Raw genomic sequence first — 12,384 nt, 5'->3', positions numbered from 1 at the left:
GACTTCTGTGGTGAGCGAGTGAATTGTTGAATGCGACGAATCGTTAAACGTGTCGGTGGCAATGTTTGATACTCATTTCGCCATTGCCGTTGAACCTCATTAATGTTTTCTTACTTAAAATACCACTTCAAAACTGACTTCCTTTCATCGAATGTAAGTCTTTCGCCAGCCATGTTTACTCGAGTAACTAGGTACGACTAAGAACAAAACACTGACTATCTGGCCTGCTATGTTTAGTCGAGTAACTAGGTACAACTAAGAACAAAACATTGACTATCTGGCGACTGTCATCTGACAAAATAAAACAACGCAATACAACGCTTGTGTTGCTATTGCCGGATTTACAAACTATTACACTACCAAAGATGAGACAACTTCGTGAATTAGTTTGCCAGTTATGAACAGTGGATACATTTTTTTGGACCCCTCTATGTACATATATGCCTCTGTGTTTGGTCTTTATAGGGTCAAGAAAAATTCGCGCACACAGACTTCGCAGTGCGATTCCTCACACACTAGCAATACAAAAATGCGTCTCTCAATATTTCGTTCTGCGCATATCTCCGGCAGTAAATAGACGTTAAAGACTGACAGTCTGGCAACACTGTAATCATAGATACGGCAACTATCTCTGTCAGCACACAGGACTAATGGTGTGCAGGTGGTGTAGTGGATAGCGTTTCGGGTTAACATACAGGGTCTAAGTGCATTTGTTTTCATTTGCCAATCTCATTCTGTGAAATAATACTGTAGTAACACCATTACCTAAGCCACATGTATCCCTCATTTACATAGTACAATCATAACTAAATGTAGTGCACCTGAACGTGGCAAGAGTAACAGTTCGTAGTAATAGATGGGACTGCTGGGGCAGCGGACACAAGAAACAGGTTTGGAATCTAGCAGATACCGTAGTGCGAAACAATTCGCGTCCATGAAGTGCAAAAGGCTTCTTTAAAAACTGACCAATGAAAATGGTTTTAGCTACATTTCCGTCTTCATAGTATGTTAATGCAAATCGTTTGTAGAAGACACTGTAATCGCTGTATGGCGATTAAGACGCCAGGTACCGTACCACGCAGGCTACATTCAGCAAATAAAAACAAATTTGCCTCGTCTCCAGCATGCTAACACATCAACTGCACAGCACTTCTCTCATACAGAGGTAGTTATCGTACATGTTATTGCAGTGCTGACAGAATGACAGTCTTTGACGTCCATTTACTCTCAGAAATATGCGCAGGACAAAATTTTGTGACTGATGTTTTTGTATTGTCTGTATGTTAGGAATCGCGTTGCCAAGTCAGAGTGCGCGAATTTCCCTTCACCCTGTATCCCTGTATATATATGGCATATCGCTGTAGTTTACAAACGCACCAGGATGATACAGGTATATTTAAAGTCGGTCAAGGATGCTTGCAGATGAATGGAAAGATCATGTAAGCATTAGGAATTTACAGACAACCGTGTAGTTCTGGAGTCGTGTTCATGGTTATTGCTAAAAGAATAGTGGTAAAACGACAAGACGAACACAGGTTCCGCTGTAGAAGGGGAGAAATAGACAGATCAGGCAGGAAACCACAGGATTCAACCTGATAAGACTCAGGTGCTGGCAGCCACAAACTGATACCAGGAAAAGACTAACACAGAGGCCATAGGGATGTCTCTGTTTTCCAATAAATCGATTGCAATAAGGTGTGACTCTAAATCGTATCTGGATACTGGAACTGTATATCAGACTTCCACCATAGTATGATAGCAATAGCGGTCGACAGCAACCGACAATGACCAATTGTATAGTAATTTTCAAAACATGTGACATCACGTCTCTACACTAGGTAATTGCAGAAATAGAACTTCGCTTTAGTCAGTAGCGAGACAGTATGTCCAACAGACCTTGGAAAAACAACAAGGCCCCATGAGGATATACTACCCAAATGGGCACAAAACTTTGGGTTTCAAAAAAGAAATTCGCCCGATCATGGAAAAATGGCCCTATATATCTGAACAGGTTCGAGATTTCCAGAGTTCGGTAATTATGGCCGCTAATTTTTACATTTTACAATAGAATCGTGTCCTGGACTTGAATGACACGCAACTCACTGGGTCCCTCCGTATCCAGGTAGTAGACTGGCCTGGGGAAGTTGATGTGCCCCTGGAGTTCCCACTCGGGCAGGTGATTATTACTCACCAGGTCTCTCCATGTCCAGCTGTTAGGCCAACCAGGGGAAGTTATGTCCTCCAGGATTCCTCACTTTGCCAGTAGATTTGGTACTCACCAGGTCTACCCATGTCCACCTGTTAGGCCGACCAGGGAAGTTATGCCCTCTAGGAGGCCCCACTCGGCCAGGACATTTGGTACTCACCAGGTCTCCCCATGTCGACCTGTTAGGCCGACCAGGGGAAGTTATGTCCTCTAGGATTCCTCACTTGGGCAGCTGATTTGTTACTCACCAGGTCTCTCCATGTCTAGCTGTTAGGCCGACCAGGGGATCTGATGTGCTCCAGGAGGCCCCACTCGGCCAGGAGATTTGGTACTCACCAGGTCTCTCCGTGTCCAGGCGGTAGGCCGGCCTGGGGAAGTTGATGTCCTCCGGGCGGCCCCAGTAGGCGTGGTCGGCTGTTCCGTTGCCCACCTGCAGGTAGATCTCGTTGGGGCCGGTGTGGGCCTTGAGCAGCCAGTCGGTGCCCCACTTGATGGTGTCGCGCACGCCGTCCATTGCACCAGCCTGATTGTAGCCCTGCTCGTACTCGATGGCGCCCCACGACAGCATGGTCAGCGCGAAAGACAGCGGGAAGGTGAACTTCACGTAATCGCCAGCTGCAATGGAACTCTTCTTAGAGCTCACTCTACTTCTGCAGCACATTTCAGTTTCACTCTCTACTGTTATACAGCTAAGCTTTAGAGCCTATGTTGTACCTAAATGGAAATATTTTTGAGCCGTAGTAACATTATTCTAGCACAAGCACGATTTAAGCCCTGAAAGTAAACCGTTGGGTAAAGGTCATTTCTGACGTGTTTAGTGCATTAGACACTTCTGTTGACTTTTATTATTTGTATGAGAGACATAGTCAGAGCAGTAGATGGCACGGACGCATGTGGTTTTACAGAATCTTACAAAGGGATACAACGTAGACAATAGGAATACCTACGTTAACTGGATTTAATCACATTCTGTCACAGTGGCATCACTTCAGAGGCTGATTGGGATTGTTTGATAGACATTTTTACGTCAGGGACAACAGCTCGTTACAAAATAAATATAGTCATTTGGTCTGTCATAAATGTTTGCCTCCATAGTTGTGTGATCAGCACGCGAGAGTGCCATACAGGCGGCCCAGGTTCGGTGCCCGGTTGGGTCGGTGATCTTCTTTGCTTGGGGATTGTGAGTTATGTTGTTTTCGTCACCATTTCTTCCTTATTGAAAAACAGTTCGCCGAAGAGGCGTCAATTGCACCAGTCGACTAGTCCATCCGACTGGAGACCGTACCCACAAGGCAGTTCATTTCATTTTTGTAGTAAATTTCAGGAGTCAGCTGCTGATATATGAATCCGAAAAAACCTCTCGTCAACTTGGCAATGTCTTTTGCCAGAGTTCAGGCTCACGTTTGACTTAGAGTAACGAATGTAAAGGAGCCTGCTAAGTCAGCCCACCTACATAGTATATCTATTCTGATCTAATTCTTGTGCATCAGTGTAGTGAATATGTATAATGTTCTTCATTAATACTAACTGTAGCAGTAAGATCATTTAATCAGACACATCTCGTATAGTTTCGTATCTGCAACTTCCTCTTTAATTTTACGGTTATATGTAGAATCATCCTTCAGGTTGTGCTCCATTGCTTTCATAAAGACATTTTAATGTATACCTAGACAATACTCTGAAACCGCACAACGAAATATCAGTCCAAAGTTACAAATTTCACTTTTTTTGTTCACTTGATGTCTAGTTTCGGCCGGAAATCCATTTTCAGATCATCCTAACATAGTCAAAAATGGTGACTATCTGAAGACCATGTCAAAAATGTGCAGCAAACATGTGCAGCGCATACAGCGAAACTAGTCGTCGAGAAGAAAAAAAAGCAAATTTTGCAGCTCTGGACTGGTGTTTCGTTGTAATGGTTAAGAGAAGTTGGTCACCCAAAGCTATTCCAGGGTGCTGGAAGATCATAATTACTCCTAAAACTTCTACTGATCTGCCATTTAGATTCCGCAGTTATGCCAATATTTTGCACATTTTAAAATGGTTTATACTACACGTCTAAAATTTTGAAGTATGTTATGCATCTACTTAGCGTTGCCACATACATTCTCAGCATGAAATGTTACCTAAAATATTTTCGAAATATGGAGATGAAATGTAAGCCATATCAAAGTCTACCTGACTCTGACATTACTGTCGTATCTAGTTGTGGAACTATAAAAAGCTTTGCTGCTTCCTAAGCCAGTATATCCCGCGCAAGCATCTTCATCACAGAGTATGTTTGAATTTACTCATTTTGAGAACATTGAAAGGCGATGTTTTAATTGTCAAAAATCATTCAAAAGCCAAGACCACATAAAATACTGCTTTAATTTAGACGCCGGCCGATGGTAGCCGAGCGGTTCTAGGCGTTTCAGTCTGGAACCGCGTGACCTGCCTCGGGCATGGATGTGTGTGATGGTCTTAGGTTACTTAGGTTTAAGTAGTTCTAAGTTCTAGGGGACTAATGAGCTCAGATGTTAAGTCTCATAGTGCTCAGAGCCATTTGAACAATTTTTTTTTTAATTTAGGCAACTGGTTTCAACAGTCTTTATACTCATCTTCAGATCTTAAACATCTTTCTGTGGCAAAACATGTTCACTTTACGCCGACACCTTGTACGTGAGGTCCATCTAAAATGAACATGATTTACAGCAAAAAGGTGTTTATGACCTGAAGATGACTCCAAAGACTGTTGAAACCGGTTGTGGTCTTGGTTTCTGAATGATTCATAACAATCTCCGAATATCTACTGAAAGCTACATTCATTTCAGTCTGCTTACTGAATTCACCTCTTCGTCTCCCTCTACTATTTTAACTCCGCACACTTCCCTCCATTATCAAACTAATCATTTCTTGATGCCTTAGGGCGTGTACCATAAAACAATCCTTCCTTTTAGTCAAGTTGTACCATCATTTTTTTTCTTCTCCAGACGATTCAGTACCTCGTCGTACGTTATTCCGTCTACCTATCTAATCCTTAGTATTGTTCTATAGCAAAAAGTTTCAGAAAAAAATGTTTCAAAATCTTCTACTCTCTTCTTGTCTGCATTGCGTATCGTCCACATTCATCCTCCTTACAAAACTAACAGAAATACATCGAAAAAACTTCCTAACACTAAAATTTACATTAAATGTTAACAAATTCCGCTTTTTCGGAAATTCTGTTCTTTATATCACCAACCGGCATTTAACAATTTCCCTACATAAATTACAAGTAAGCAAGTGTACTATAAAAGCTAGAGAAGATTCTGAAAAATGGACTGTTAGTACTCGAGATCAGTAGTTTATTACGATGATCTCTTTCTGATACAGGAGTTTATACTGCGTGTGTTATTTTTGTATAGTTCTATCGCTACATAGCTTGGTCCCAAGGTGCTTTACCATGCTTACACACACACACACACACACACACACACACACACACACATACACACACACACACACGCACACGCACAGGCACACGCACACGCACACGCACTCGCACAAGCACACACACACACACACACACACACACACACACACACACAAGGTGCTTTACCATACTAACACAACCCGGATTACTAAACATTTACTGAGTCACACACACATACGCACTATCGCACATGTGCAATAGAAGAGCTTATTCTGTACATTCACTACAATACTGAAAGCCATGGTATGGCAACAAGAAATACTTGCGGGCGTTTTTCATTTCAATAACCGTGCATTAAACCCTAAAGACGAAGCCGACAAAAGACTTCGAAGTACATTGCAATTAAAGTATTAACAGACAAAGCTGAATATAAAAATAGCCTATATTCTACAAAACATGATGAAAGATGTTGTGCAGAGCAAAGGACCCACCGTCAAAGTACCCCTGGGTGAGGTCTTCCCCGTTCCAGCCCTGGTCGGTGAGGCAGGAGTCCTTCCTCCAGGACACCAGGGGGTCCATGCCGGACAACCTGCCAGAGCGCTGAGCCTGGTAGAACAGGATCGACTTCTTGATGGCGTCTGCATAGTCGTACGTCGCGCCTGTAACAGTCGGGGCAACGGCGGCCGTACAAAAACTCTCCTCTTAAATTTTACTACTGGACAGAATGTCATCTATGAGTGGGGTATGCAATCAAGTCCACAAAGAGCATGGATGGGCTATAGGAATAGGTGTCGTCAGCCTCTACGACTCGATTTGCCAAAAGATCTCGTCAACATTGTTAATTTCTTATGAAGATCTCTGAGTGATACATGAAATCATGTTACGCGTGAACAGAACAGGAGGAGGAATGCGTCGCCAGCGAAAAATATGTCTCTCCTCTCGGGCGCTAGTCGTATGGGGCCCTTAGATCGCGCACGGCACGAAGCATGGTCCTTCCGAACCCATCGTTTGTAAATTCGAAAGACAGTCATGTGATCCCAACGAACTTGAGCAACGATATCACAGTACGTTAAAGTACACTCTTGGCCAACCGTCATCCTGCCGCTACCGATTTCCGAAAAGCGTTGTTGGCCGTTTCTTATTCTTACACTAGATTTAACAACACCTTCTCACAACCTACTTTGAATTGCGATATCTGCTTCTCATATACGCCACGTAATGATTTCTTATGCATACAGTATAGATGGCTCAACTCTTATCTGCTTTGAGCGGTAGCGCTAAAACTGTAATGATTTTTGTATCCAAGCATGTAAAGCACTTCGCGACAATTTCACGTTAGTTGCACGCCTTCATTATGTCGCAGTTTTAATTCCTATTATTATACCTCTCTACAGCAGCTGTGAACTGTTTAGTAGCCTTAAAACAATTACCACTCCCAACTTTTAACGGGAGACAGTTATTGACGACTTCGGTAAATGACGTACGTCCACCATTAGTTCCTACTTCAGATTTCTCATTTATGCGGTTTTCAAGAAACCTTTGAAGGTACTGCGTTGTTCCGTTTTTCAACATATGTTTTCTCTCATGTATGAGTACATTTTTAAAAAAACACATCCAGAAAACTTCTATAGCCTTTCCAATCTCCTGCTCCGCAGTTCTTTAAAGTTCCAGAAAGAAAGCTGGCCATAACCTTTCCGGCACATGTGATCGACTTCATGTTTTATAGTGTGGGATCACTTGTTTGCACACACTTCTCAGTTTCGTTTCGATCTTTATGTGGTCTAAGTACGTCTTATCAATAGCATCAAATGGATTTACTTTCAATCAGTATTCAGTAAATGTTCAAATGTCAGCTTTTTATTTACGAAAACGTTCTGTACTTTTTTTGTCTCAGATTACTATTGCACCATTTCCTGATCTTCAGTTGCCGATTACAACTTGTGACGACGACCCTGAAGTTAAGCGACCTTGAGGAAAATTTTGAGGAACAAACCAGTGATACACTGCCGCCTTTAGGAATGTAGAAACACGTTCCCCTACTTAAGAAGATAATGAGTCACACAGTAGGCAGATCCGTAGAGCGGTAATGGTCTTTCAGAAAAAGGCTAACTGCGGGAGTTGGAGAGACAAATAAAGGTCTAAGAAAGGCAGCTGCGAAGATATTGTGGCCAACACAAGAAATACGTCAACGGATGGGTGAGAGTACAAAAATGTTTGGGAAAGAAAAGGGATGAAGCAAGTGCAAAGGATAAAAAAATGATGGTGGGAAGGAAAGGTTGAGCACACAGAAAAATCTAAAAAACTTACAGATAAATATTTTGCTTGCTCAGTCTTCCAAAGCTTCGTATTTGAAAGAAACGTCACTGTATTCCGCCAAATACTAATGTCCTCACTCTTTATCAGTATTGTTTAAGACACAGATGGTTTCAAGAAGTGACATTGCAGTAGTAGGAATTAAACATTTTCTGACTAAGGGATTCGCCATGTTAGCTTCGATTCTAAAGTAAAACTTAAAACTGCGTGTTTGTTAACAATAATGCCAACCTGCTTGTCTAGATTTCCTTGTCTTGTGCGTTTTTATGTGTGCGTGCGTGTGTGATTGAATGTGTGGGTGTGTGTGGGGGGGCGGTGGGTGAGGTAGGTCATCTACATCTACATTTATACTCCGCAAGCCGCCATCCGGTGTGTGGCGGAGGGCACTTTACGTGCCACTGTCATTACCTAACTTTTCTGTTCCAGTCGCATATGGTTCGCGGGAAGAACGAATGCCTGAAAGCCTCCGTGCGCGCTCGAATCTCTATAATTTTACATTCCTGATCTCCTCGGGAGGTATAAGTAGGGGGAAGCAATATATTTGATACCTCATCCATGCCTCTCTAAACCTGGCCAGCAAGCTACACCGCGATGCAGAGCGCCTCTCTTGCAGAGTCTGCCACTTGAGTTTGCTGAACATCTCCGTGACGCTATCACAGTTATCAACTAAACCCTGTGCCGAAACGCGCTGCTTTTCTTTGGATCTTATCTATCTCCTCCGTGAACCCGATCTGGTACGGATCCCACACTGATGAGCAATACTCAAGTATAGGTCGAACGAGTGTTTTGTAAGCCACCTCCTTTGTTGATGGACTACATTATCTAAGGACTCTCCCAATTAATCTCAACCTGATACCCGGCTTACCAACAATTAATTTTATATGATAATTCCACTTCAAATAGTCCGGCACGCATACTCTCAGATATTTTACAGAAGTAACTGCTACCAGAGTTTGTTCCGATACCATATAATCATACAATAAAGGATCCTTCTTTCTATGTATTCGCAATACATTACATTTGTCTATGTTAAGGGTCGGTTGTCACTCCATGCACCAAGTGCCTATCCGCTGCAGATCTTCCTGCATTTCGCTGCAATTTTGTAATGCTGCAACTTCTCTGTATACTACAGCAACATCCGCGAAAAGCCGCATGAAATTTGCGACACTATCTACTAATCTTCAAACCAGCCACACAGCTGGTCTGATATTCCGTAGGCTCTTACTTTGTTTATCAGGCAACAGTGCGGAACTGTATCGAACGCCTTCCGGAAGTCAAGGAAAATATCATCTACCTGGGAGTCTGTATCTAATATTTTCTGGGTTTCATGAACAAATAAAGCGAGTTGGGTCTCACACGATTGCTGTTTCTGGAATCCATGTTGATTCCTACAGAGTAGATTCTGGGTTTCCAAAAACGAGATGATACTCGAGCAAAAAACATGTTCTAAAATTCTACAACAGATCGACGTCAGAGATATAGGTCTATAGTTTTGCGCATCTGCTCGACGACCCTTTTTGAAGACTGGGACTACATGTGCTCTTTTCCAATCATTTGGAACCTTCCGTTCCTTTAGAGAGTTGCGGTACACGGCTGTTAGAAGGGGGGCAAGTTCTTTCGCGTACTCTGTGTAGAATCGAATTGGTGTCCCGTCAGGTTCAGTGGACTTTCCTCTGTTGAGTGATTCCAGTTGCTTTTCTATTCGTTGGACACTTATATCGATGTCAGCCATTTTTTCGTTTGTGTGAGGAATTATAGAAGGAACTGAAGTGCAGTCTTCCTCTGTGAAACAACTTTGGAAAAAGTATCTACAGCTCAACTGAAGATAATCATGTGACTGAAACCGTTTGCGACAACTAATGTAGACACAGCAGCAGCTTTTTGCAATGAGGTGTTTTACACTTTATGTAAATTTAGAAGTAAATGTGTCAACATTCTGATTTCAAAACGAATTCCACGGTTAGACGCGAAAAGCAGAGTGGATAGGTAAAAATAGAGTAGTGAAATATTTTCTAGGGCAGAAACTGTCCGCTAGCTTGCCACAAGAAAAATGTGAGCCAATTAGGAGAACATAAGGGTTCCCACAGCATTTTTACACGACTTCTAAAGTCATTGGAGAAAGTAGCAAAAACCGAAGAATATTCAAATCTGTGTGTAGGATCTTTGAGCCTGAAACATCGAGGTAGCCGCGAATACAGCAGAGCAGGAAAATTATAGGATACTGTAATCAGTTTGTCACCTCATGCTTCAAAATTTCTGACGAGAATAGCATACACAAAGGGAACTGAAAGTGTTATAGAAAGTTCAGTTTAGGTGAAGTATAGCTAAAGGCACCAGAAAGCCAGTTCTGAAGTTATTCTTAACAATGGAAGCAAAACTTAGGTACCGGCCGTTGTGGCCGAGCAGTTCTATTTGCTTCATTCTGGAAACGCGTCACGGCTACGGTCGCAGTTTCGAATCTTGCCTCGGGCATGGATGTGTGTGATGTCCTTAAGTTAGTTAGGTTTAAGTAGTTCCAAGTTATAGGGGACTGATGACCTCAGATGTTAAGTCCCATACTGCTCAGAGCCATTTGAGCCATTTTTTTGGAAACAACTGAAGACAGTTTCATAGGATGTGCAAGGCGCCTGAAATCAACCTAAAAGAACACTGCATGATGTGGGCTACACCTCTGAGACTGATTTTATTAATTGCGCATGAGCGACGTCAACCTAATAGCTACGGTGGTGGCTTGATCAAACAATAGCAAACAACAGCTGTTAAGTAAGAATGTGAATCGCAAGTGTGTCTTCCTTACTGCGTCACAAATCGCAACAAAGCAGCATTTATAAATCAAGTGTTCTATAAATTCTCCAGATTATTTTGAAGAAGAAAAAAGTGTGCACAAGGTTTAAAGGAGGACTCAGAAGTTGGATTAATATTCAGGACAAAATAACGTCAATGACAATATCCTCTGATGACACTAATGAGGAAGAATTATGTGGTATGACAAATGGAAAAAATGTCAACTGAGTGCAAAATTCGGACTAAGGGTTGAAAAATTGGATGGCTGTTGTAACTGATTATTTATCCTGAAACAATTACGATTACCGGTTCCGTATTTTGTGTGTGTGTGTGTGTGTGTGTGTATGTGTCATATATAGATCTTATCAAGTAGCTTAACATGTTGATTTCATTTGCGTTTACACCTCTCTCAACACTAAAATCGTATTTAGACATTAATTTTCTATTTTAATGTTGAGACAGCTACTTTGGCAGTGAACGTATTTATGTGACGTAGGTTATTTGATAAGACAATGAGAATTTACTTAGAAGAATCGGTGTGAACGGTCTTAGAATAACTGCGTGCGTTTACGGAGTTCATACATTCTTGGGGTCACTGATAACGCATGGAGGTGTATTGGTAAAGACGTGAGGTTTCTGGAGCGTGGGACTGAGGTCAATGGTTACCTGTATTATTGGTGTGCTGTAGAACACGAATAGGTTCGCCGCGAGGGATTTGCCAAGCGGTCTCAGGCGCTGCAGTCATGGACTGTGCGGCTGGTGACGGCGGAGGTTGGAGGCCTCCCTCGGGCATGGGTGTGTGTGTTTGTTCTTAGGGTAGTATAGGTTAAGTAGTGTGTAAGCTTAGGGACTGATGACCTTAGCAGTTAAGTCCCATAAGAATCCACACATATTTGAACATTTTGAACGAATAGGTTCGCGTGATTGAAGCATATCGGCAGTGTAGAAGATGCACTGGAGATGGCTGCGGCTCGTTGAAACCCTCTGACATGTTACGTATTTTCTCTGTTGCCGAGTTTATACGAGAGTATAAAGTGTCGCAAAATTTTGATGTATTCTCGTTGCTGATAAGGCGACAAAAGCAAAATAAAAATTATGCAACAGAATTCTAGTCATTCATTTGGGTGGCCGGGGGAGGGGGGGGGGGGAGGGGAGGGGGAGGAGAGCGTAACAAATTTCTTGACCGCTCTGCTAGTTACTAAACGATCGAAATGTCCGTGTTTTGAAATCAAAATCAACAGAGAGCTATCAGGAGGCAGCTAGCGAGCAGTTCGCAAGCGAAGCACTGACCGTCAGAGGCTGCGACGGCGACCAGTAAGCAAGCGAGAGTCCTCCAGAGAGCCATCTTGGTGTTTCAGCGGCAGTCCTGGCGGAGGTGCGGCGCCTACATATAGTCCGCTCCCCACCCACGCCCCTTCACAAAACCTGCAGCTGCTGTTTGCACAGTGGCAGCTGCGCTCCACGGCGGCACACTTGTTTTTGCATCGCCCGACACACCTCCGAGCGTCAACACAGCTCTAACCCTTGTTCGCAGACGCGCTGTGTTTGCGAGGAAGCCGCGGAACCAATCAGCACTGGCGACCCTGAACACGGAGGTGCATTTTGTGTTTGTCTGGCACGCTTGTGAGCGCCCAGAAATAGTACGATTATGCCCTCCTCCAGTCGTCAATATCTCGTGTACAAGACA

At 42.9% G+C, this 12,384-nt stretch overlaps 1 protein-coding gene across 1 annotated transcript in view; it reads right to left on the bottom strand.

Moving 5' to 3' along the window:
- Positions 1-12,096, bottom strand: part of LOC126291919 (uncharacterized) — a 34,666-nt gene extending 22,570 nt beyond the window's left edge. The window contains exons 1-3 of the mRNA XM_049985653.1: positions 11,988-12,096; positions 6,092-6,259; positions 2,543-2,821 (exon numbers count right to left, since the gene is read on the bottom strand). Of these exons, the coding sequence (XP_049841610.1) occupies positions 2,543-2,821; positions 6,092-6,259; positions 11,988-12,042 (502 nt within the window). The 5' untranslated portion in view covers positions 12,043-12,096. The remainder of the gene's footprint in view (positions 1-2,542; positions 2,822-6,091; positions 6,260-11,987) is intronic.
- Between the last annotated feature and the right edge of the window lie 288 nt (positions 12,097-12,384).

This window comes from Schistocerca gregaria, chromosome 9 (genome assembly GCF_023897955.1).
Source record: "Schistocerca gregaria isolate iqSchGreg1 chromosome 9, iqSchGreg1.2, whole genome shotgun sequence".
Taxonomy (NCBI): Eukaryota; Metazoa; Arthropoda; class Insecta; order Orthoptera; family Acrididae; genus Schistocerca; species Schistocerca gregaria.
This window is presented reverse-complemented; position numbering and strand designations above follow the sequence as displayed.